Source organism: Paramormyrops kingsleyae, chromosome 3, assembly GCF_048594095.1.
Source record: "Paramormyrops kingsleyae isolate MSU_618 chromosome 3, PKINGS_0.4, whole genome shotgun sequence".
Classification (NCBI taxonomy): Eukaryota; Metazoa; Chordata; class Actinopteri; order Osteoglossiformes; family Mormyridae; genus Paramormyrops; species Paramormyrops kingsleyae.
Window position 1 is genome coordinate 10850790 of NC_132799.1, and position 27261 is coordinate 10878050.

General features: G+C 37.9%; 1 protein-coding gene and 1 long non-coding RNA gene across 3 annotated transcripts in view; one reads left to right on the forward strand and one right to left on the reverse strand.

Moving 5' to 3' along the window:
- Positions 1 to 1425: 1425 nt before the first annotated feature.
- Positions 1426 to 4016, reverse strand: LOC111858208 (uncharacterized). 2 transcript variants are annotated; one of them, XR_011989472.1, is made up of 2 exons: positions 3840 to 4016; positions 1426 to 2765 (listed from the first exon to the last, which is right to left on the reverse strand). It is a non-coding gene; the product is annotated as an uncharacterized lncRNA (long non-coding RNA). The 2 variants fall into 2 exon arrangements; XR_011989471.1 differs by having other exon boundaries at positions 3140 to 4016.
- A 549-nt stretch (positions 4017 to 4565) lies between these two features.
- Positions 4566 to 27261, forward strand: part of LOC111858182 (protocadherin-15-like) — a 38733-nt gene continuing 16037 nt past the window's right edge. The window contains exons 1-18 of the mRNA XM_072710416.1: positions 4566 to 4571; positions 9283 to 9438; positions 10646 to 10765; positions 10933 to 11043; positions 13651 to 13821; positions 14311 to 14419; positions 14715 to 14827; positions 15234 to 15440; positions 15901 to 16035; positions 17993 to 18142; positions 18669 to 18862; positions 19281 to 19413; positions 19889 to 19968; positions 20919 to 21012; positions 22049 to 22177; positions 24004 to 24309; positions 24577 to 24801; positions 25768 to 25884. Coding sequence (XP_072566517.1) covers positions 4566 to 4571; positions 9283 to 9438; positions 10646 to 10765; positions 10933 to 11043; positions 13651 to 13821; positions 14311 to 14419; positions 14715 to 14827; positions 15234 to 15440; positions 15901 to 16035; positions 17993 to 18142; positions 18669 to 18862; positions 19281 to 19413; positions 19889 to 19968; positions 20919 to 21012; positions 22049 to 22177; positions 24004 to 24309; positions 24577 to 24801; positions 25768 to 25884 — 2556 coding nt within the window. The remainder of the gene's footprint in view (positions 4572 to 9282; positions 9439 to 10645; positions 10766 to 10932; positions 11044 to 13650; positions 13822 to 14310; positions 14420 to 14714; positions 14828 to 15233; positions 15441 to 15900; positions 16036 to 17992; positions 18143 to 18668; positions 18863 to 19280; positions 19414 to 19888; positions 19969 to 20918; positions 21013 to 22048; positions 22178 to 24003; positions 24310 to 24576; positions 24802 to 25767; positions 25885 to 27261) is intronic.

Below are 27261 nucleotides of genomic sequence, written 5' to 3' on the forward strand. Positions count from 1 at the left end.
TGTCTTAGACATCCTAGTCTTCAACGGTATCAGCATTATTGTGTTAACAAAATCATTCTTTGAACTTATCATTTTCGAATGTAGGATCATTCCAGTAAAAAAAAGATTCCATGATGTGCAAAACAGAAAATTTTGCATAAGGGTAGGGGAGGTCTGGTTCATGTAAGCTACTATCAAAGATCTATTTACTAACAGTGATGAGTAAAGAAATGTGAAAAATCTGTATTGTATAATACATAACGTATTTGTGCATGTCAACCTCTTTCTTCCTGCCTGCGTTCATCTAATTGCAGAATCATCTTAGAAATCAGCTGGTATTTTGTTAATGTGTAACTGTTGTGAAGTGTTAGCTAGTTCATCTTATGATTTTGTTGTATTGCCTTTCTTATGAACAATTACAACAAAACCAATGTGAAATTCCAAATATATGAGACATGGTGACACTGCTCACGAAAAGTGGTGGGAAGATGAATGGATAGATAGATGGATATACTATTGGATGGCCGAACTGAGTCCATCCATCAATCCATCCATCTTCCAAAGATGTTCCTCAGCAGGATTGTCTGGGGGCCTAGAGCCTATCCCAGGTAGCATCAGGTAGGGATCACACTAGATGGGATGCAAGTCCATCATAGATCTAAAGGAGACATATATTTCATTTTCTGTAAATATTATTTTTTTTTACATCATTATTTGACTAAAACGTGATTATATGTTCATGCCTAATTGGATTGATGGCAAAATTTTTCCTTCAATACTGATACCAGTTTGGGTTAGTTGATTTCAATAGCAAATCAATACTGTACAACATTCCAATTTAAATATCATATTGCTTGAAAAATGAATGAATGAAATCAACAGGCCTGTTTAGGAAACCAACAGTCACTGGGTGGGCAACAGCAATTTCCTCATTTTATATATGTAACTACTCCCCACAAGAGACATGTTAAATGAAAAAAGTACATATTTGTCTCTTTCAATACTCAAAATTTGCTGAATGGCTAATCGTAGAGCTATTCCATATTGCACATTAGTGTAAATATGTCACGAATTATTTCCTTTTTTTCAGGAAGGCCCAAAATATCGCTTGATATAAAATGCAACAGAGGTTGTGGCTCTTCAGCTGTCTGAGGATAGGATTTACATTCTTTTGTTTGTTTACCTTCAGTTGGTCTCAACAGAATAATAGTGAAGGTAAGTTTTTAACTTGTAAAGGGAACTTTTGAAATATTTTACAGTAATTGCAATGTAAAGGGAAATGTGAATACTATTGTTACTATTGCTGCCATAAGGGCAAGTAGTCAGAGTATACGTGGTAAAGAAGTCTATTTTGTGGGTGGCTCAAGTGTGAGGCTAACACTATATAGAAAGTGAATGTTATATCAAACCACATCTTCCTGTTTGCAAGTACTATATAACAAAAAACTGGTTATATTGTTTTTATAATATAATATAATAGTATACTACATTTTGGATTATACCATCCATATCCCAATTGCTTAGCCAGTCACAGGATACAAGGGCAGCAAGGACATGAAACAGGGAAATATCCTGGATGACAATTCATTGTATAACACATACATTGACACACTATGGACAAAGATGCTATTTAGAATGTTTGCTTTTACCATGTGACCCTAACCGAGATAATCAGGTAGAAGTTGGATGGATGGATGGATGGATGGATGGATGTCTCTAGACTGATAGAAAACCCTCACAACACTGGTGAACATACAAACTACATTTCTGATAAAGCGCAACACAGTATGTTTCATCTTCCAACCAGAAAAATGTTACCAGTTGGGAACAATCAGCTTACACTCTGATCCTGATCAAGGATTATCTGAATACCACAGATCACGCAATCTATACTAATGTCAGCCCTGAATATCATCCAAAAATGATCATTCAAACAGCACATTTTCAAAGATTTCTGTCTATGCATGCAGAACTTCGAAGGTGCTTTAGCATACCATCCTGTTATGTCACTGTTGAGCTCTTAATGATATATGCATGTCAGTAGGTGGAGGTGTGTTCAGGTTTGCCCCTTGCAGGGATTGGTCCAGGTCCCAAGAGATTGACATTCTTTGACCCTGGAGGACAGGACACTTTAAAAGTGAAATGAGTAAAGAATAGGGCCTAATAGGCTTGTTGGGCATTCAACCTTTTGGTGGTCTGGAGGTACTCTAGATTGTGATGGTCTGTTAACACCAGGAACAGATGTTCAGCCTCCTCTAACTAGTGGTACCACTCCTCCATGGCAAGTTTTATGGCCAGTAGGTCCTGGTTTCCCACATCATAGTTGCGCTCGACTGGGCTGAGCTTCTTGGAGAAGAAAGTCCACAAGTATGTCAGACCTGAGTCTCCCAGTTTTTGAGACAGGACAGCACCAACTCCAACTTTAGACGCATCGGGGCAGCTACTGAGCTGAATCCTTGGATGAAGCAGTGTCTTCAAAAGTCCATACCTCACCACAGAATGTAATCTCTGCCTGCAGTGCCAAGTTTAAGATGCGATGGTACAACATATGCAAAGAGGAAGATGGCCACCCTAAACCCCTAAACCAGCGGCTAGGGTTTGGAAATCAAGCAAGAAGTCAATCGTGGTACTGTTTCCCAGCTTGAGCTTGCAGAGTCGATCCCCACAGGTCCAACCTACTGCAGGGTGATCAAAGACCTCTCCAAAAGCTTGCTAAAAGGTGATGGAGGAATCCAGCACCGGACTCTTCTCCGTCCACAAGGCGGTCGCCCACTTCCAGGCTCAACCTGTTAGCAGGGAAATAAGGAAACATACCCAGGCAGTCCCTCCCATAAAAATCGCAGGATGCAAATCGATACGTAGTCTCCTATGGATCTTAAAAGTCTCACAACAATTACCTTGTAACTGCCTCAACCAAAATTAACCAAACTCGCTAAATTGTCAAATGCCGAGTGTCGGGAGTAAGGGGCCACAGCCACCATGTGGCCAGACGTGGGTACTACACAAACACAATGGATTATGGTATGCAGAGGGGCACTGAAGTAAACATGGCTACAGACATCCTATGAAAAGCAAATGTAAGTGAATCAAAAAGGTTGCTGTGTGTTTTATATGATTATATGTCAAATATTTTTAGATTTTTAGAATCTAAGACTTTTACCTGTGCAACGCATGGATGTACAAAAAGTTTGATTCTTTTGGATTTGAAAACCGATTTGACCAATTCACTGAAAAGAACCAGTTCAAAAGAAAGATTCGTTTACAAATCAAACATCCCTGTAGTGGAGACTGCTGTTAGGATCACTCTGTGAAGTTGCTGGGTTGGATTCTAGTCATGTGTATCCCGGAGTGTCGGCCAGAACACCACTTGAGGCTCAAGGATCCTGATGAATCTTTATTCATTCCAGTACAACATCCCCTTTTTTGGGCTCGCGTGACACAGGTGCTGATGTGGGTGCTTGGGGGTGTGTCTGTATGTGTGTGTGGTCTAAAGAAACAAAGGTATGGTAAGTATACACTCAGCAACTACCAATAACAAGGTCAGCTTACAACCATACATGAACACCGCGATCTCTCCATTCGCGTATAATTGAATCTGCATACTAAGGTTAATTATACAAGCACAGCACTGCGTTCTATAATGTGCCCGCAATATAATCACAATCTCTCCTTACCTTAACATTAACAGTGAGAATATACACGAACTCACGTTTAACATACAATACTTCACAGCGCGAAAGAAGCGAACGCGCATTTACAGATCACCTCACGGATAATAGAACAATTGCATAGAAATAAATATAACTAGTCGTATACTGAAGGCGCAAACATAAAGATTAATATTAATTTGGTTATCTTACCCTTTGTTCATTTACGCACACGAACAATGGATTAGCACTCGCAGTTAGCCCCGCTACTAACCTTTACTGTTACTGAACAGAAATAATAAATGGAGACAGCAACTAAGTTCGCGCCATGCGTGCCCACGTGCTACCATGGAAACAATAAACTAATGGCTGCTCCCATGTAACATTATAAATGAATTAGCGAAATCAACAAAATAAGAATTTCTGTTACTGAATACTTAACAGTCGAGGGCCTTTTGTACAATCCCTATTGTTCACTTGGATAGCTGTTTTTGCATGCAAGTAGTATTTCATGGCAAGATCATATCGCATTGTAGTTCGGATAGTGGTTTTGTCTATGACTGAAAATCGCACAAATATAGATGCAATTCCACATTGTATTGGACTTGGATGCTAATAAATCAGTTGTGTTGGGATAGACTCTTGGTATGATATCACACGTTGTAGCAGGACCAACTGTATTAAGAACATTATATTGGCCTTTCCTGATGTTTCTTCCATGGTGAAGTGCCACGTTAATTAATGGAAATTTTCATGGTGATGCTTTAAATATACTTAGGACGTCCAGGTAAATGATGCACATATACTGTCACGCTACAGGCAACTTAGAGGATTAGTCTGTGTAATATGTGGGGAAAAGACATGCAAATTCAGAACCAATGCAGAGTTAAGATTCAAACTCTTAATCCTGAAGATGTGAATGGGATTAACCACTGAGACATGATGGTAATGTGATATGAGCCGTCAGGAGAGTCAGCACTCAAGCCAGCTGGGATCCGCCAGAAAAGCCAAGTTGTGATTAATTATTTAGTCACCTTGTGACTAAGGCACATTTTAATGATTCCAACTATTTTGAGATTAAACCTATGGCTTTCAGGTATATAAGAATATTTTATCATGTTTAATTTACTCTCATATACTCAGTGAGGTATATTTACATGTCAGGTGGTAAATTGATCTTGGGGGCATGTTGGTTCAGCTGGTAGCACTGTCGCCTTAAATCTCTATCCATAAGGGTCTGAAGCCCAACCTCTGCTATGCATATGTGGAGAGTGCAAGTTCACCCTGTGTTGCATGGGCTCTGCAATGGGCATCCTATCCAGGGTGGACCCCAGCTTTATGCTCTATGCAGCCTGGGAAGGGATTCAGGCCTCCTGACCAGCAGAGCAGTTCAAATACAGATGAATGGCCTATTACCATTATTCTGAGATCAGTTTTTATTTGAGATGGCACTATTATTCAAATACTACATATTGTATTTTTGTACATGAAATACATTTTAAACAGGAGATGGATAATTAAAACAATATAACTGTCTTTCATCTCATAGCATCCTAAAATATTTTTGGAAAGTGTGAAGACTGTATGATGGCATTCAATTGACATTGTTCCTGAATTGTTTGTTAATCTGATACAGAGAACCTACTTATGTATATTTGATAGAGTATCTGTTGTTAAATAGCTATTACTAGAACAGGAATCTTTAATAGGAAACTCTACCTGTGGGCAGCGTCAGTGTCGTATTTGTGCCATGTAAGCTGATTCCTATTCATATGGGTCCTTTTCAGCAAAAAGCAGATAGTCAATACAATAGTCAACTGTACTGAAGCACATCGTTTAGTGAGGCCTTCTGTTGTGCTATAAATTAAAATATATTGCTGAATGTTACCATGAATGTATTTTAGGTGTACATTTACAATATTAAATATTGGAGTGCAATTAAGTTTGTGATCATGCTAATAATGTGGAATGAAAAATTAAGTTAAGCAAATATGAAGGCACTGCATACTCATACATATATTTAACACCCAGTGAGTTTGATGGGTGACTTTGACAGGTAATTTTAATGGTTGGTATCATTTATAATTAATAATTATTTAAATAACAATTTCAACATTCAGGTAACACTTTACCTAAAGCAGTTATTATAATGCATTATAGATACCTTCATAAAGCATTATAACATGCCTATAAATATTTATCATAAGGCATAACACATTATAGCCATGTTTATTATGCATTATGAATGGCCTATGAAGCTCTTATCTATAATGCACTATAAATATCTGCATTACATATCTTTTCCATTACGTTTGCTTAGAAAACTGCATTTGAACTCCATCAGTAGTTTTGTAAAACGTATTTAAAGTGGATTTCTTTCTTCTTGATATGCAGAATGCAAATTATCAAGGACAGGCCCCCCTGCCACAATAGTTACAATTGATGAGGAAAGTCCAAATGGTATGTATTTTTAAAAAATGACTTGTTCTGTTAATTAAATTTCTACTGTGAAAAAAGGTAAACTGGTCAAATTGGTTCAGTACTACAATATATTAAGACAGGAAAAAACTTAATATACTGCATGCTTGCGTTTTCTGTAGTTAAGAAATTTTAGACTGACAAGAAGAAAAGGAATCTGATAATCAGTTTTCACTGTTACTCTTATTTGCATAAGCATGAATAGCTTTAAAGTAGTTTATCTTTCGCATAGTACTGTAAATCAAATATATATATATATAAATAATGTTAATATATACATCTACCATCTACAATGTAAAATCTATAATATAAATATTTCATTTGGCAAAAATTTTGTGTGATTGCATTGAGTTTCTTTGAACTGATAAATTCGGACCAACCCTGGTACATAATAAACTAACCAATCAAATTTGTGTTCAGTCACATTCTTGTAACTGGGAAGGTGAATCACCCCTCACAACCAGCAATGGTATCCGAAGATTGCGTTTCAGACAGCACTGTCAGAGTGTCATGTCAGGATGCAGGGAAGGAGTGACGAACCTTAGAGCGGCTTTCGGACATCAAGGGAAATTAATTTGAAACTGAACCAAAAATACACTAAAAACTAATCAGGACTATGAGCGGTTAAAACTAAGGAAAATAGGACATCATGAATAAACAGGGGCTAGAATTGAGAGAAATACCAGGGAGACAGCAACAAAGAACACTATCAGGGGTTCAGCCTGGGGAGAAATAATGAGTCTCCTTGGTCTGCTGCAGGATACATTGAAAAGTGGAAGAGATTGGAATTTTGTCCCCATTCCCATTGTGCAGCTTCTAACAGCTCTCTGTTTCTACGCCACTGGTAGAGTTCTGCAGATCATCAGTGATGCACATAGCCTCAGCAAGACTGCTGTGTCCAAATCTGTGCATGCATTGACCAGATACAACTACATATAATTTCCAGCAGGGGGGGGATGCCTTGCATGATGATAAAATTACTTTTCATGCAATTCCAGACATACCTGGCATTTCAGGTGCAGTGGATGGAACCCTCAACCCTATTCATATTTGCAGCCTCTTGAATCACATCTTCACCTGTTGAAAAAGGTTCTAGGCAGTAGGCCTAAATGTCCAGCTGATATGGAACCTTCAATAACTTTTTACAGACATTGGGCCTCATTCACCAACCGTTCTTACGAACAAATATGTTCTTAAACCCCACGTACGCACTTTTTTTTACGGATTCTGACATTCCCCAATGTTTTCTTATCTGAATTTGTTCTTAGCTAAGAACAGAATCTATGCACACTCAAGACCATTTGAGTAAATGATCGTTTGTTCAAAATAATTGGTTATAGCAGTTTTGTTCATTTTACAGTTCATAAAATGATAGTATTTAAATAATTTATAAAAGTAAAATATAAAAAATAATTTTTAAGTGTAAAAATTATTTTCATGGCAGTAACGGCGATCATGCGGATTATAAATATTTCAGAATCTTCATAAAAAAGTGTGCACGTGGGGTTTAAGAACAAATTTGTTCGTAAGAACGGTTGGTGAATGAGGCCCACTGTGATTAAGTGGTCTGGGAATACATACCTGTATGATGCTTATATCTGATCCAACTTTGGAGTGTGTCGGATAGCAAAGGATGGTGCGTTTGCTGGTGGCTGGTTATTGAGAGACATCAGGTATTCTCTTAGCTAATAGCTGCTGACTCCAGTGTTTCTCGTGCCTACACAAGTCCTTGGGAGCTCTAATCGCAGATCAGTACTTCCTTCAGTCATTCCTTGTACTACTATATAATTGTCATTATTTTGGTTCTAATGTATTTTCTTTTTCAGGGACTGTGCTGGTTGAAAATATGCAAATAAATGGGAGAACTAAAGACCCTGGCAGAACAATTTCATTATCTTTACTTAACAATTATGACTACTGGGTTATTTTGGATCCATCAAGACAAAGGTTACATTTAAACAGTACAGGGCGAGTTCTTGACAGAGATGTAAGCATAAAGCCCTACTTTAGTTACATACAGTGCTTGAAGTGGGCCGGTACTCACCAGGGGCGTCGTTAGGCCTGATCACTTGGGGCTGTAGCCCCAAGTATTTTAGGCCAGATGCCAATCTTCCTTCAAAAAAGAAAAAAGATAAGTCCCAGGTAAACTTGACTTAGCCCCTAATCATTTCAATAGCTAGAAACAGTCCTAGTACTCACTGATACACAGTACCAGTACCTCTTTGTTTGAATAAAAAGGGGAGTACCAGCACCTGGTACTGAATAACAAGGGAGTACAGGCACCTGGTACTGGATAACATGGGGAGTAACAGCACCTGGTACTGAATACCAAGGGGAGTACCGGCACCTGGTACTGGATAACATGGGGAGTAACAGCACCTGGTACTGAATACCAAGGGGAGTACCGGCACCTGGTACTGGATAACATGGGGAGTAACAGCACCTGGTACTGAATACCAAGGGGAGTACAGGCACCTGGTACTGGATAACATGGGGAGTAACAGCACCTGGTACTGAATACCAAGGGGAGTACCGGCACCTGGTACTGGATAACATGGGGAGTAACAGCACCTGGTACTGAATACCAAGGGGAGTACCGGCACCTGTTTTCCCTCCACTTCAAGCACTGGTTACATATTTAACTTTAGTTATTTATTGTATGTTTGCATTCTTTTATAAAAATAGATGGAATACCTAACTGAAAGATAACCAACTCAAAAACATCTGCTGAAACAGCAAATTCAATGCATCAATATTACAATATATGTAGGATGAGGAGTGAGTATTAGGAAATAAATTGTAATGATAGGGTACAGGTCTATCTGGGTTGTCTTGACAGTATGTAGTGCATACAGTACATATACACAATATCAATTGTATCTTGCTTACAACCATTAGACCCAATTATTTCAAATTTTGTACAAAAAGCATGTATAAAAAGCTTAGGTAATTATGTTTTCAAGCAGATGAACTTATGTATTAACCTTTCATACAATGACAATGCAAATAACGAACAGTTCCCGGTAATATATAAAGATCTAAGCTTATACAGATTTCCAGTTGAGGCTGTGTGTATATATACACATATACATATATATATATACATACATACATACATACATATACAAGTTCATAACCAATTTATTTAGATACTGCTTGTGTACTTTTTCCTTTTCAGCCACCTTTCAACATCCACTCCATAGTGGTCCAGATTCAATGTGTCAATGAAATAGTTGGCACTGTAATTTTACACGAAGTGCGGATTGTTGTGAGGGATCGTAATGATAACGCCCCTCGCTTCCAGCGGCTCCGCTATTCTATAGCAATAAATGAGGTGAGTGACTCCCAGCTAACAAAATGATGTCCTTTCAACGTCATCTGAACGTCAACAACGTCATGCAAACATTTATAATTGACGTCATTTGGACGTTATTTTGTAGGGTCCTCGGTACAGGACAGATGACGTTATTTCCGATGTCTTCACCACGTCTTCACAACGTTACCATGCTATTTCAGAAACAGCTATACAACGTTGTTTTTTGTCTTTTGTAGGACATTTCCAAATTATTTATTAATTTATTTATGTACAGATCATACATAAATTTGTAACCTAGAAAGACTAATTTAAAACATCTTATTAATCAAATAAAACACTTAATTAAAAAAATATATAAAACAGCATTTAACCATGGCAGAAATGTCTAAACTATTTAAGCAGTTTAACTTAAACATACAATTAACCATATATATAAACAAACCTATATAAAAATGTTTTATATATATATAAACAAACCATTATACTGTATGTCTTAATGACATTTATGTAACTATTCAGTGTTAAGATAATCATTTACATTTACAGCATTTAATAATGTGTTTATGGGCTTTTTCGTGATTTTGGGTGGTTCTGAGGTTACCGTGTTCACTTCGGTACATTTCGGACTGGGAGCCTGTTTTGGAAGCCGCATGCGCGAGAACATTCGTTTGACTCCATTAATTTACACCATTTGATTATGTCAGATAACAAAAAACGGCAATATTTTAATGACAAGATTAAGTCCTTTGCTTTTTATCGTTCAGTACAAGACTTTACAAATGTATCTTTAAATGGTAAATTTGACTCCACCTTTGGGAAGAGAGAGCGCACACACACTTCAGCAAAGCCGATTGCCGATCCAAAGACGTGTGTATTAATGATATAATACGCACTTAGTGTGACAAATATTATGTATCACTAATATTTATATATTATATGATTTTATGTGATCTGAGCCATTTTCGACAAACGAAACTGCGAATGTCAGATCCGCGATTGTGAAGGGGTTACCGTATAATGCTGCCTGACTACGTTTCAAAATTATAATTATTGCGCAACTTCTTGTTGTATAAGCGGTGAAGGCATGGAGAAGCGACTTTCTGCCATTATCAATGTAATATAACCTCTGTCTATGTTTTTTTCCCCCCTGCTGTTTCCCGCAGTTGCCCATCCCCCCTTTTGTACTATAATTATAGTTATACTTTTGTATTATGTATGTTTTCAGCTTACTCCAGCTGGAACAACAATTTTTACTGGCTTATCTGGAAATGGTGGAGCCATTGATATTGATGATGGACCGCATGGACAAGTGGAATATCAAATTAGATATAATCCGAATGATCCAGTATGTGAAATTAATATAAACAATATATTTACAATGTCTCATGTTATTTTTAGTACTATTTCTAAGGTGCTTTGGAGGTCATTCACAAGTGATACAGAGAAATATTTTGGCTTTAAATTATAATATTAATTATATTCAATGTGTAATATGCAGTATCTCATTGGCAGGTGTCACACAGAATGTTCAGCATTCCGCTTGCTGTCTCTGGGTCTGTCATCTTGAGGGGAAGACTCAACTATGAAGAAAAAACTCGCTACTTGGTTCTTATTGAGGCTAATGTGAGTTTTAAAGAAGTTTTTTTTAATTATAACTATATTAATAATATTATAGGCTTTAGAAAAGTTATCAAACACTTAACCAATATTTTAAGAAACTACTAAAAGAACCCTAATGTAATGAAAATCTTTCTACTCTTTTTAAGCAGATTTCTTATTAAAGATTTTGAAGCAGCTCTTATTTCTGATTTTTCAATAAATAGTTAATTTGCATAGTAAATATACCTAATGTTGTGCAGTATATCTTAAATGTGATTAATACGTTTATAGATAGTATACTCTTGGTTTTGTGTAGTTATTGTTCAATTCAACATAATTTAATTTATGTAAATGCGTTCAATATGAGCACATTTACATGAAAGATAATTAATTAAAGGTAAATAATTACATTTGAAATGTGCATCCAATCCAGTAATCCAGTGACCCAACAAGACTTTTAATTTGTTTAATTCTGTATTAATGTCGATTATGCATAGTCCAGAGAAAGTTAGAGCCAATAGCAGAACTGATTAACCTTCCACGTGACCTTGAATGGTCTGATGTAATGAGCCACCAGCTTCAGGGATGACTCACAACGGGAGGTTGTTTGCGGAGAGCCAGACCCTGAACCCAGGATGGACATCTGAAACCTGTGGCACCAAGCAGGCTAGGCTGCTGTTGCCAGGCCTCCCTTCAGATCTGAGGATAACACTGAACCAGCTCTGCTGGAAATAACAAGCCTACAATGAAATCTTGCTTGTGAGACAGAGGAGGTTGAAAGCCAAAACGGCACATTATACATTTTGGTGATAACCAGATGAGAGACCAACTGATGTTAATTCATTTGTTTCAGTAGAAACAAAAACATGACAGGCTTTGTAGAACCAGTCCATCACATCCAGACTCACAGTGTTCTTTTGGGTTGGTGAAATTGTGTTTATGGGACCAGGGATGACAGGGTTTTTGGAAGGAGTGCAGCAAGCTTTACAGATGGGAACAAGAAACTTTATTCTGAGAATAGGTGGCTCACGCGGATGTTTGATGAACTCTATGCACAGACACGAGAATTACCTCTGTATGAGTTCTGGCAGCTTCCCACTGCAACATTCTTGCAAAGAGCTGAAAATCAATAAAAGGTCAAAATCCATCATCCTTCTGGCTGAAGAAAATACCCACATCAAAGGAATGATGAAAAACGGAGCGCCCCAGATGAACTCTGCCCTGCTCATAGGCCCAAAATAGCTAGATCTGCCTCACTTTGCATTCCCTGATAAAACTGAAGAAATTGCAGAGGCAAGAACTTTGTCAGAATCAAAGGAAATGCAATGGGCCATGTTGCCACAGTCAGTTGGAAACCTGCAGCTCAAAGACCAGTGACTGCAGTCCAATGCTGGACTCCAGAGTATCTGCTCCTGCTTGTACAGCTTCAAAAGATGAGACAGACAATGAGATGAAACCAACAAAGCAAATGGCGCACTCTAGTGGTCATTTAAGGAAGCAAAGAATAGGAGGTAAAGGAAGCCAGAAGAAAGTATGCTGGTGGATCTGATTCTTGTAAACAAGGCGTAGTTATGCGCGTTAAATGCTGATAATGCACTCAGGAAGCACAAAATACAGACACGATGCAGAAAATTTTAGAGGAATGCAGTTTGTATATTCACAAGTAGCTGATGATAACTAATAATGATATAACTGTTTATGTAATGTGAATGTTTATCTTATGTACTCCGAAATATGTTTATCTTTCTTTACTGTATGATGCCAAGAATTTGTGTCCACATTTAAACAAATAGGTCAAAAGGCATTTTATTTCAAATGGCAGTATGGTGCAATTCATTATAAAACTCAGCTTTTCTTTCTAAATTATTGCGGTGGGTTTCCAAAGATATGCATTGAACAAGGGTGGGTTTCACGATAACGGTGAATCTTAGCATCTTACGAAGATATATCTTACAAAAGGTATTTGTTTTCCTACATCTGTTTCCCAAGCATCGGAAATAGGGGAAATGCATCCACTACAAAAATATCGGCAGATCCCTCCACCCCTCATTCTCAATTAATAAATAAATACATAATCAACAGCGAATTCCTTATCTTTCATTATGAATCCATGCATCACTGAGGCCTATTCACTGTGCATTCAGAGCGCAAGGACAAAACTAACAAAGATTGTAGTCATGTGTCAGATAAAATAATTTTATCATATTATCAGTTATTTTTTAGTTAGGTGATGTTTAGTTATGAAACTCTACCCTTAACAATTTTAGTATAATTTTAAAAGAGCAGTATGAGCTGACAACAGCAATACGAGACCGCTAAGAGAGGCTCAGACCAGCCTTACGAAAGCATATCTTACGGAAGATGTACTTAACTAAGGACGGTTCTTAAAACACATCGGAGCATTAAGAGACAACTTAAGGTATAGAGCTTCCTAATGACGTAGTGTTAAGAAGGTTTCGGGAAACCCACCAAAAGACATTAATTTTCTTATGACAAATTTGTAAGCAGGGCATTTCCCAGTCTTCATTTTTAACAGTTTGTGCAAGCTAGTGCATACATTTGTTTTTTGTGAAATTTGTCGTTTATGGAATTGATGAAAAAAATGGCAACTCTACACAATTTCTTCTACAGGACCGTGCACCCTATCCAGGTGACAGGCAGACTGCCACAACTACTTTGACAGTAGATGTGCTGGATGGGGATGATCTAGGCCCAATGTTTCTTCCCTGTACTCCGGTAAACAGCACCGATGATTGTAGACCCTTGATGTACAAAGCAGCTGTGCCAGAGCTCACTGACCCAGTAAGTTCTGATACCACCACCATTGTGGAACTGATACAATGGTTCTATCAGAACACTTAACAATTTCTAATGTGAATTTTGAACTTAGTCACGCAACCCTGGCCAGGACAAGTACAGTAGTTAGAAGATGGATTCAGAACGATTTTTAGATTTTCCCATTCAGCTTATCAGCCAAACAACTAGTGAGTCTGGCACTGGGAAGATAGATTACCTGATTACATCATACTCCAAGGTTACTGGGTAGGTAAAGAGCCACAGGGATTTGTTGCTGTAGTAATTTACTAGTAATTAGATGAATTACTAATTAACAGATTAGTGGATTAGAAGTACAATCATTATAGAGATAAGTAAATGAAGTAATGCAGACTGCATATATATTTCTTTTTAATTAGAATGAAAATGTGTACGTAGCAATTTTGTCAAGTGGTCATCTTTCCTGATCTGTCACAATTTTGTTTATCACATTTGAAACCCATGCATTAATTTCAGGGACGGATTAATCCAATTCAAGTCACTCCCATCATCAAAGCTGTTGATCAAGATCAAAACATTCAGCCTCCATCTGATCGACCTGGAATTATTTACTCGATCCTCATTGGTAGGTACCTGCAATGTGTAATATCTCAAATAGTCACTCATCACCATGAGTAGATGAATAATGCTGCTCTTGCTGTTCTTTTGGTGTTGCACCTCTACCTATGGACCTTGGCTAGAGAACTGGTTCCCTCCCATTCTTTCTCAGCTGCATTAGCAACTGTTATTAGCAATATTACTTCATTCTCAAAATGATTTGAATTATTGTCAATATCATTTGCATTTTTCCACTTTATGTAAATCTCAGTTTCCCCTGGTTTACTGATTAGCTTGATAATTTAGCAACACTCAAATTTCAGGTAAACCGGCAACATTTGCAGAGTACTTCACATTAAACAGAACAACAGCCGAACTCCGACTTCTGAAACCAATCAACAGAGATCTGCATCAAGCTTTTGACTTGATAATTAAGGTAATTGTTCCATGCCTATAGTTTACTTTTAGTCCTAGTTATGAATAAATATTATAAATGGATAATAAAACAATAATATTTTAAATATTACTAAATAATATTAAATGTCATTAAATATTTATTTATAATGTGACAATTAATAGAATTTTTGTTTTATAATTTTTATCCCTGGAAGTATAATGGTATATTTTGCAAGGATATGAATTTGTCACATTGTACTTGATCTAAAATGTTCTTTATAATGAAATATGGTGTTATAGTATTTATGCTGTTACTTTTACTTAACTGTGCACTTATATCACAGCTTGATTAAACTGAATTGCTTGCTTCACATTGAAATTCAATATCATTATATACACTCACTTGGTAACATCATAATTGACAAATTTCTGAATTTTATTCCCAGGCAGAGCAAGACAATCGACACCCCCTACCTGCTTTTGCTAATTTGTATATTGAGGTCCTAGAGGAAAACAATCAGGCCCCGTACTTTCAGATATCCACTTATCAAGGATTCGTCATAGAGTCGGCTGCGGTTGGCACCACAATCTCCAGCAATGCTGATTTTACTGCTCCCCTCAGCATTATTGCCCTCGATAAGGACGTTGAGGAAGTGTGTATGCCACTATTTTCCAGAAAAATACTGGAGTGATTTAGAATTTAGTTAGAATTCGACATATGTAATATTGTCTATAAATGTATAGTTTTAAAATAATACTCAAACCTCCAGTGAATAATTTATATGGGTTTATTTTTAGCATTTTATAGGCTCCATAGTCTACATGGTGTTCTTATTTTTCATCGAAAATTCACTAACTTTTGTCCCCCAATGTCTTCAGCTTCAAATCACATTTGTAATCTTAGTTTACTTTTTGTTTTTACACGATATATTTTTTAAATACTTTCACACTTTGCTGACAGTGAGTGCTAAATTATGTCAGTTTTTTTTCATTTTTATTCTGCTTATAATACTCAGGGTCTTTCAAACTGAATATACACTTTAAAATTTATGTCATAAGTAGTACTGTAGGTCAATCTACATTAACCCATTTTCCCTCATTTTCTATATTTAGACAAAAGATCCCATGTTAAAAATATCCTTGAACAAGTATAACAATGTGTTCAGAATCACACCATCAGGAATCACTCGCTACTTGACACTGTTGATACCGGTAGACCGGGAAGAACAAATGACTTACTCTTTTACGGTAAGTATTTCCAGGATTTTCATGTGCTGTTGCCCAGTCTCAACCTTATTAATGCATTCTTATCAAAAATACTTAACTAAAATAAGTATACTGATACTGAAACATAGCAACCTAAGTATATCGTAAATTTATTATTTAAATTTTTTTTAACTATATACTGTATATGAGAACTGTATATATGTTTTATGTACTATAGTGGACAAGGAGACATGGGAGACAAGTCTGCAGGAAATTAATCCCTTGAGAGGCAAGATTTTATTTCAGGAATGAAAGGGTTGAAAATATATGGGCCTCCGGAAAGGTGGTGTTCCATGGATCCCAGAAGGGAGAACACGGTGCTGCCAGTGGCTACTAGACACCTCCTTGGAAGTGTCAATAATCCTTGGTGATGTCTAGGGTGGATATGAAGTAGGGCCATACCCAGGTGCTTGACGCAGCTGTGCGGGGGCATGAGGTAGCTGTCAAATTGGGCAACCTCATTCAGCAGGCGGAAGTCCTTGTAAAATGGCAGAGTGTGATCCAGCTTGGGAACCATGATAATGGGGCTAAAGCAGAGACTTTGGGACGTCTCAGTCACTCCCAGCTGTCACAACCTTTCAACCTCTTTCGGGTCTGGTAAGGCCTTTGGCAGATGAGGAACATCTGCCAAATACAGCAAGGCTTGTTGCTCCCAAACTTCCTTTGCCACCTTAAGTAGGTCTGGGGTTGTTGTGCAAAGGGAAGTTTGAACATGGGGAATTCCATGGAGGCGTGGGTAATCTAGGAATCTATGAAGAGCACATCACATCATATCCCACTTTTGGCTATGCTCGTTTATGACACATTGAAGCTACTGTTGACGTTCTTGTTGAATTGTCCCATGAGGCCATCTATCTGGAGGTGGTAGACTGAGGTGCAAAACTGGTGGACCTCAGTCTGCAGCTATCCAGCCAGAAGACAAACACTTTGATGATTTTTTTTCTAGTTAATGCTTGTTGGGCTTATGGCCAGGGTCTAGGAATTAGTTTTCCGTTTGTTGTTCTGCCAAGCTACCCTTCTCCTCTGCTGCATACTATTTGGAAAGAATAGCCGCCTAGAGTAATTAGTGTTCTCCAGGAGTGTGGCATTACGGGCACGGTTGGGTCAGGGATACTGAAATTTTGGGCATTTGTTGAAGGGGAAATGAGACCACCTGTCACTCGGCTAGAGTGGCAATGGAATACTAACCCCAGAGGCAGCACTGTGACATCACCAGTAGAGGGGGTCTCAGCTTTCCAGAAGAACACTGCAGAGACTGACTGCAGGATACCTAAACCACACACCAGTCTCATCTTAACAGAAGTGGTACGATGAAACTTCTAGAATCAAGTAAAGTGGGCACAAGGCGACCTGGAACTTGGACCCTACTAGTAAGGAGGCAAAGCAGATGCCCCAATGAACCCAGCAACTAGCTATCTAGGCTTTCTGGCTTATGTACATGCTGGGATTCATATATATGGATGGGCTCATCATTACTCTGGGTTTCCTGAGGGTCCTCACATCAGTAAACTTCAGAGTCTGCTTGGGGCTGCAGATCTTGGGGGTACTGTGGCAGGGTTGCTTGCGGTTTGTCAGTCCTGTCTTCGCTCAGGACTGCGAGTGTGGGAATGGCTGAGTCCGTGGCTTCGACCATTGCGACAGAGCTGATGGCGTCTGAGTTACTAGACTTTTCCTTTGTCATCTGGTAGCCTGCGCATCTCATCTGCGGCTTTCAGAAAACTCCCCAAAAAATCATTCAATTTCTTCTGCCAACCCTGCTATATATATCGGAACCGCAATGGGGAAAGTCATGATGCAAAAGGGTTGACTGTATTTGTGAACTGAATAAAAATGAACGTGAGATGGAAGGAAGACAAAAACATTTAGACAAGTAAAAAGCCATGAATGATGAATTTAAGACCATCAAATGCCTCGTGTAATGTGAATTTCTCCTAAAAAGATGGTGGCCTCTGATGCAGTTATGGAAAGTCCAGAAGTCACAGTTAACATCATAGTGATTGACGCCAATGATAATACTCCAACTTTTACAAGCATCTCCTACAGTGCAAATGTTTATAGTAACATGCAGCCTGGAGATCCAGTATTGCAGGTAATAATTGTAAAATTTTCCTGTACCATATTTTCTTGTCTTCAGTAATGCTTATATTACCTTATTGCATTTTATTTAAAATTTGGATTTAAATTATTTAAATACTTTTTTCCCCTTGAAACATTCTTCTTTATGCAATTAAAATGTGGATGAATAATTTCATGATGGGTATAAAGATAAGAGGATTTTTCACTGAAGCCTTTTTTATATTGACATGCATTGCACCAGTTAATAGATATTTATATAAATTAAACTCTTTAAATCTAATACACAATATCTCAAGTCTTACAGTATATTTCAGTTGTGGTATTAATCATGATGCTAGAAAAATCTGTTAACTATTATTTGATATAGAGAATAACAGTTTAAGGGGTTGGTTTACATTATAAAATCCTGAGATGTTTCATTTGATATCAACGTAGATGATCAATAGATAAACAGATAACATAGATGATCAATAGATAAATAGATAATGTTATAGTGTCAATAAGAATACATTTTTTTTCCAACTTTATTTTACTGTTAGGTAACAGCTCGTGATATAGATGAAGGTCTTAATGGACTGATAACTTACGAGATCATAGCTGGCAGTCAGGGACACTTCACCATCAATAACTATTCAGGATTGATCCATGTGGCACGTGAAGCCAGACTTACTGTGGGCCATTCCTATGCCCTGACTGTGAGAGCATCAGACAATGCACCTGTCCTGCAAAAAAGGTAATTCCAGTGTGAAACAGATGTGTTGATATACTAGATACTGTTCACTTTCAGACACCTTCAAACTTAGATGAATTACATCAAACTGCGCAAGATATTTTTAACTGCAATATTAGGGAACAGAATAATATAATTTTAATAAATAAACTAGCAATAACAATAATGTCTATAAAAAACTACCACAACTTTTGTATTATGCTGAGCCCCTGTGCAAAAAAATTTAATGCTCTTACTTTCATTCGCGCACAAAAGATAGTTGCGTCGTCGAAAGTAAGTCGTGCGCACAAGAAAATTGTGCGTAAAGCAATTTATTTTGCGTAAGAGCATTTTATTTGCGTAAGAACGTTGTATTTTTTCGTATAGTTTTCCGTACAGGGGCTCTGTAGTACTATGTGTTAAAATTCTTCTGTAATTGCAGGAGCTCTATCACCACAGTGTACCTTGAAGTTCTTCCACCCAACAATCAGAGTTCACCAGTCTTTCTGCTCTCTGTATATAGCCTTGAGGTCAGTGAAGCTATGAGGATTGGAGCGGTTCTGCTTAATCTGCAGGTAAGGATTATCTATATTACTAAACTAGTGAAACCTGAAGTATTTAAACTTGAATGCTTGGAGGGAGGTAAAAAAATTATTATGCATTTTCATTTGATGTAATTTATTTTTTTTTCATGAAATGTTTATTTGAATTTATTTTTACTAATAATGTTGATTGATTGATTGATTGATTGATTGATTGATTGATTGAACTGGTGGTGAAACTTAACAAATATATGGAATGGCTGAAGTTCCCCTCTGGAGAGGTTTCAGTACCAGAAGTGTTCAGAAGTGGTGTTCCTGTAGCTATCCAACAACATATCAGGAACTTTTTGGAGAAAAGAAATTCTTATGTATTTTTATTGTGTTACTACTCAAATAAACAGCCTGTAACATTTTCTTTGACTGCCTAAGATTTTTGTATAGTACTGTAAAAGAAAATTATACAAACAATTAGAATCTGAATGCTTGTAAATCTGCTTTGTTGTTTTAGGCAACAGATCGTGAAAAGGACCCAATTACCTACCGTCTTATAAGTGGAGATCCCCAGAATGTATTTAACCTTTCAAGAAAGTAAGTTTATTAGTTTTATATACATTTTTAGTTCCCTATGATCCTGCCAGGAATACCATTTTTGTATTGGAAAAGTATCTAAGATAATATATACCTATTTTGTAAAACATAAAACTCTTTGGTCAGCCTGTCCTCAGCTAAAATTTTTGTAATATATAACCTCATATGAATCTAACTTTTTCTCTCTATTGTGTTGTATTATCAACATATGTATCTGGAGAACCTAATGTAGACCACATATTTCTGGCCCTGCAACCAAAGGTGTAAAGGAGTGGCAACTATTCTAGCCAGTGTCAGTGTATGAATATGAAATGTGTGTGTGTGCGTGTGTGTGTGTGTGTGTGTGTGTCTGTGTAGTTTGCAGCTTTCCACAAGATGTTGGAGAGATTTTTTTGCCCATTCATCCAGAAGAGCATTTGTGAGGTCACTGATATTCGATGTGAAGGGCAAGTTCTTCTACACCTTCCACACCAAACTGTTCCCACAAAGTTGGAAGCATAGAATTGTCCAAAATGTCTTGGCATGCATTTCAAGACACTTTGAACGATTCTATGCTTCCAACTTTGTGGGAACCGTTTGGAGAAGACCCTCTGCTGTTCCAGCATCTGTGCCCCAGTGCACAAAGCACGGTTCATAAAGACATAGTTGGGTCAATTTGGTGTGGAAGAACTTGACTGGCCTGCACAGACCCCAGACCTCAACCCCAACAAATACCTTTGGGATGAACTAGAATGAATATTGCGAGCCAGGTCTTCACATCCAACATCAGTGCCCGATGTTGAGATCACAATTTTACTTTAATATTACACAAAACATAGATTAAGAATAATAATCAAAGTGCATATGATATTTAACAAGTGTATTAATAGATTCTATCTAGAGATTTTACATTTATTAGTAATAGGAATAATTGGTGTTAATATTGTGTATTTTTTGTATTCTTGTTACAGTTTAGGTTTGCTATTCTTGGAAAAACCTCTTGACAGGGAAACCACAGATCAGTACATCCTGACTGTTACTGCTTCCGATGGGCATCCAAATGGAGTAAGGCTGCAAGTCCCTCTTTTTCTTTCATTCAATGATTGTTTTTTCCAAGTTCAATTCAAAACTTTGGTTTCATCATTACTGAACTGAAATTGACTGAAATGAAGGTTAAAAAATTCAAAAATGATGCATACATATGTATTCATATGGGGAACGAAGAGTTAAGATTTTTGTCTATTCGTCTACCACAAGGAACTCACATCAGATTGATCTTTCATTTTCCACATGTAACATCATTCCGTTAATCAGTACCGGCAAGTTTTATGACTAGCTAGATGGACGAGAGAGGACAGTAGCCGACTTTGGGACACTCATGTCTGCGATGACAAAAGGAAATCTACCGTTCTAGTCACCGGTGTGACAGACCTTATACTTATTGCATGCTCATTATAGACTCTGGCTCTAGACAAGAACTCTATCGGCACTCAACTGCTCATCCTGCTAGTCCCAGATGTAGAAGGTTGAATTTCAGTCCATATGTTAAACCACTGAAATTTTGGCAGTGTATTTGTAAAGCGAAAATAAAAGGACTGAATATTGCATATTGAATTATGAAGATGTCATTAAAACAAATTGAAATAGTAGTCTTGACATTTGTTTTGAGGCAAAAGTAAATTAACTGAATTCAGGTGATTGAATTATAAAAATGAACATTATAAACACTGGGAGGAGCTATCTGACATGGAAGCATCAGCAAATTCTGAGTGTTTGTCTACAACACCCTGCCCTCCACCCTAAGTGATTAACTCTACTTTGTCATTGAGTAGTGATTGAATTATGGCTCTACCCGCTCTCTTCACTCAAACACATACTCTCGGGTGAGATGACACAACTTACAATGTCAATCACCTTTCATAATATAATCATTCCTCTCCCATTTAACAGTCATTAGTCAACTTCAATGATAAGCACCTGCTCTAGTAAAAGACCACATACCAAATCCATGATCACATGGGGACCTTTGATTTTCAAAGTGTTTTTTGTCTTCCACACATGGGTTATACTTAACTGTAAATTCTTTGATGTTTTGTCTTAGATTTCAACAGCAACTGTGACCATAGTGATTACTGATGTGAATGATAATGACCCAGTTTTTGATCCACTTCTGCCAAAAAACTTTACTGTCCAAGAGGAAGATGGAAATGCCTTTGTGGGTCAGGTAAAGGTATGGTCATAAAGTTTCTGAACTAGATTGGCTCAGTGCCTGCACCTTCCAGGGATGGACGTTTGAACCTGCCCTACTCTGTGTGCATTTCCAGGTTCTTTGGTGCCTCACACATTTCCCATGGCAGTCCAAAGGCATACACTTAGGCAAATTAACGTATCAAAATTGCCCTGTTGAGCCCACTGCTTTGACCCCACCCAGGATAAAGGCTTGGAAACAGATGAATGAAATGTGATCGCAGTTGCTCAATTTGTATTTTTTGAAGAATAGCCACTTATACATGCAGTTTCACAATTATGGACGTAACAATTTTGCATATACTGCACAAAGAAATTGCATTTCATTCATCAATGATCAATGTCGCTTAACATTGTTTATTGTACTTCATATTTGGGTTAGTATTTTTGCCTGACTCGTTTAATTTGTCAAGCTACCAAGAGGGCAGACATACCTAAATCAGCATGGGAAATTAAATATGGTTTGAGTGTTTTTAATTTCAGAATTGAAATGTCTATATGTATATACACCATATGGAAAAAAGTATTGGGACACGCCACTTAATCATTGAATTCGGGTGATTCATTCATTGCCGCAGGTGTATAAAATCAAGCGCCTAGCCATGCAGGTCAGGTGTACAAATATTTTAAAAGAATGGGTCGCTCTGAAGAGCTCAGTCAATTCAAGCGTGGTGCTGTCATAGGATGTCACCTTTGCAATAAGTCAACTTGTGAAATTTCTTACCTGCAACATATTCCACGGTGTGAAAGCGAAAGTGAAAGCGTTTGGGAACAACAGAAACTCAGCCATGAAGCGATAGACGACGTAGCGTAACACAGCAGGGTTGCAAGTGCCGAGATGCATAGTGTGTAAAATTCGCCAACAGTCTCTTGATTCAATAACTGAGTTCCAAACTACCCTTGGCATTAACCGCAGCACAAAAACTGTGCACACGGAGCTTCACGGAATGAGCTTTCATGTCCAAGCAGCTGCATGCAAGCCTTACATGACCTAGTGCAATGCCAAGTGTTGGATGATGTGCTGGAAAACAAGCCACCTCTGGACTCTGGAGCAGTGGAAACGTGTTCTATGGAGCGACAAACCACCCTTCTTTGTTTGGCAGTTTCATGGATGAGTCTGGGTTTGGTGAATGCAAGGAGTATTTTACCTGTCTGAATGCATTGTACTAACTGTAAAGTTTCTCAGGGGTCGGACTAGGCCTATTAGTTCCAGTGAAGGGAACTCTTAATGTTTCAGCATGCCAAGACATTTTGGACAATTTTATGCTTCCAGCTTTGTGGGAACAGTTTGGGGAAGGCCCTTTGCTGTTCCAGCATGGCTGTGCCTCAGTGCAAAAAGTAAGGTCCATAAGAATAGAAGAATAGAATTCTTTATTGTCATTATGCATACACATAACAAAATTTTTATTGGTAGGACTCAGCTTCAAAAAAGAAAAATAAAATAAAATTGTTATGTGTATGCATAATGACAATAAAGAATTCTATCTACATCTACCCCAAACCTGCCCCCTTGTAGACATGCACACGTACTAAAGACATGGTCGAGTGAGTTTGGCATGGAAGAAATTGACTGCTACGCACAGAGCCCTGACCTCAACCCCATTGAACACCTTCGGGACCAGTTCCATATTGATGCTTAGAGATTTATAATGGGATGTCAAAAGTTCCTGTGGGTGTGATGGCCAGGTGTCCTAATACTTTTGTCTACATAGTGTATTTAGATCTATTCATAGATGACGTTCATAGCAATTATATTGCCTTAATTTCTTCCTTTTCTTAACCAAATGGCTGATGAATATGTTGTTACAGGCCACCGATAAAGATTTAGGGGTCAATGGACAGATCAGCTACAGAGTTGTTCACCCTGCTGGCTTCTTCAGAATCAATAGCAATGGTAGCATCTTCACCTCAATTCCCCTGGACCGTGAGATCAGGAGTCAATACGACCTGATTGTGGAGGCTTCCGACGGTGCATCAGATCCTCGCCGGACAACCACCACACTATCTGTTGAAATCCTGGACATAGATGATAATAGTCCTGTGTTCTCGCAAACATCTTACGTTGTAAACCTTCCAGAGAACAGTCCTGTGGGGACAGTCTTCCTGCAGCTCAGTGTACGCTTTCCAATTGTTCTTGTATTCCAATATATTTCACCTTAATTTGAGAAAAACATTTAATCAAATTTAAAGACTTCATTACCTGTTGCATGGAAATTGCATCTAAAAAGCATAATAATTAAGAAATTCCTTTAAAAATTGTTACATTTCAATGTAAAATTACAGTTTTAACAATCCACCCGTAGATGGATCAGAGTTTAGTTATTCATGTGTTCAGTTGTTATAAACACATAGCTGTATCTTGATGCTGTTTTATACATCCAGGCTGAAGATGCTGACCTTGACTCCAACATCACATACCACATTAAAACAGATGAGGCTAGACAGCTCTTTGACATTAATCCAGTGACAGGTCACCTGTCAGTTCAGCAAGTACTAGATTTTGAGAAGCTTTCTGTATCTGGAAGTACATACACTTTTGTTGTGGAGGCTTTGAACCACAAAGGGAAGATGCCACCTGGACTGTGTACTGTCACGGTCAAAATAACAGTAAGAACACCTTCTATCCTTATTTATTTACTTTATTGATAGCAATTAAATATTTTATTCAAAATTCAAAAATGTCTGTGCAGATCACATGATAGTCATGGGTTTGAAAATTCTAGGGTAAAGCTGCTTTTCAAGGTGGTGTTGCAGTGATGTTGTTCCAGTTTGCATTGATGGCTTCTTTCATAAAAAGACAGCAGCCAATTCGGCTTTTGGTGACAGACCTATGCTTTTCCAAGATGCAAAGGTAGTTTCTTTGCTAAGAAATTCAGACCCTTCCCTTCCACATTACAGGAGTTAGGGTTATAATAGATATCTGGTAAAACTGCCAGACTGAAGATGACTGCTGTGTTTGAAACTTATTTTGCATATTTTAAGTCATCAATCCACATTCTCTACATCAGGGGTCTCCAACTCCGGTCCTGGAGAACTAACATCCAGTAGGTTTTCTATTCTTCTGATGAGCCACACCTGTTCTCAGGTAAATACCAGGAGCAGGTGTGGCTCATCAGAAGCCAAGTAGGACAGAAAACTTACTAGATAGTAGCTCTCCAGGACCGGAGTTGGAGACCCCTGTTCTACATAATCTGCAACATTTTTATTTGAGATCATTCAAATTAAAGTCTGCCAATCAAGTAATTAAGAATGAAACTTGGCCAATTGAAATCAACTGCCAATCGATTGGACCATCTCATCCTCCCCAATGCACTTTGGTACATTGGACAGAACATGCTGTGTTGCTGTACAGACTGTCACGTGATCAAATGAGCTGTATCCTGTCTTAACTGTTATTGATAATTATGATTAGTTAAATGTATCATTTTTATTAAATTCTTTCCCAATGGCATCAGTAGCACTTTATCAGACAGTATAAATATGTTTTGAAAAGCATATACTATAGCAAAAAACTGTATAATCCAGTTTACCTCAGCAGCATATCTTACCATAGTTGTGAATTGTGCATTTTAGGATTTGAATGATTACGCGCCGGTGTTCAGCCAGGCTTTGTATCGTGTGATGGTGTCCCCAACAGCAGAAACGGGAACGTATGTCACCACAGTCTTTGCAGAAGATGAAGACCCTCCTGTGAGTTGAAATAAGACCTTTTATTTTCTACCAAAATGATTAATAAAACAATAATTATTAGTTAGGCTCTAAAAATTAATATTGATATTAGGTTCATTACTATGGCTAAATATATCTTTCCATTCACATTTAAGTATGGTAATTATTATATACAGGGCCGGATTCAGGCATAGGCTAGCTGCCTAGGGCCCGGTCAGTACAAGGGACCCAGAGGAGGTTATGAGAAATGATACATTATACACAGGCGGTATAGGCTTTTGAAGGTTTGGGCATCCCTGGTCAAACTTTCTGTTACTGTTAGAAGATGAACTGACCTCTAAAAATCATAAAGTTAAATATGAAACATTCTTTTCAACATTTTAAACAAGATTATAATATAAATATATATAGAATATAAACGTTTGGGCAACCCAAAGAAATTGAGCTGTCAGACAAGGTCTCAGACCTTAATTAGCTCATTAGGGCTATGGATTGTCACAATCATCATTAGGAATGGCCAGATGATGCAAGTTTCAAAGCTTTATAAATACTCTTGCTCCTCAGATCTAGTCCCAACAATCCTTTAAGCAGCTGCTTAGCACTCTGAAAATTAAAATAACTGATGCTTGCAAAGCAGAAGAAGGCTACTTGAAAATAGCAAAGCATTTTCAAGTAGCCATATCCTCAGTTTGTAATGTAATGAAGAAATGCCAGTTAACATGAACAATCCAGTTGAGGCCGGGAAGACCAAGAAAACTTTCCAAGAGACCTGCTCGTACAATTGCTAGAAAGGCAAATGAAAACCCCTGTTTGACTGTAAAAGACCTTCAGGAAGATTAAGCAGACACTGGAGTGGGGGGGGGGGGGGGGGCACTGTTACTGTGCAGCGACAAATGCACAAATATGACCTTCATGAGCAGCTTTCCTGCGTCGCCACCATGAAATTCAGCGTCAGAAGTTTGCAAATGAACATCTAAACTAGCCTGATGCATTTTGGAAACAAGTCCATTTTGGGCTTGTGTGGCAGCCAGGGGCACAGGGCACATTTCACTGGAAAACGGAAGAATCAATTAAATACCAGCAAATTCTGGAAGCAAACACCACACAGTAGGTAAAAAAGCTGAAGATGAAAAGAACATAAGAACATAAGAACATAAGAACATAAGAACTATACAAACGAGAGGAGGCCATTCGGCCCATCGAGCTCGCTTGGGGAGAACTTAACTAATAGCTCAGAGTTGTTAAAATCTTATCTAGCTCTGATTTAAAGGAACCCAAGGATTCAGCTTGCACTACGTTATCAGGAAGACTATTCCATACTCTGACTACACGCTGTGTAAAGAAGTGCTTCCTTAAATCCAGTTTGAAATGTTCTCCCGCTAATTTCCACCTATGGCC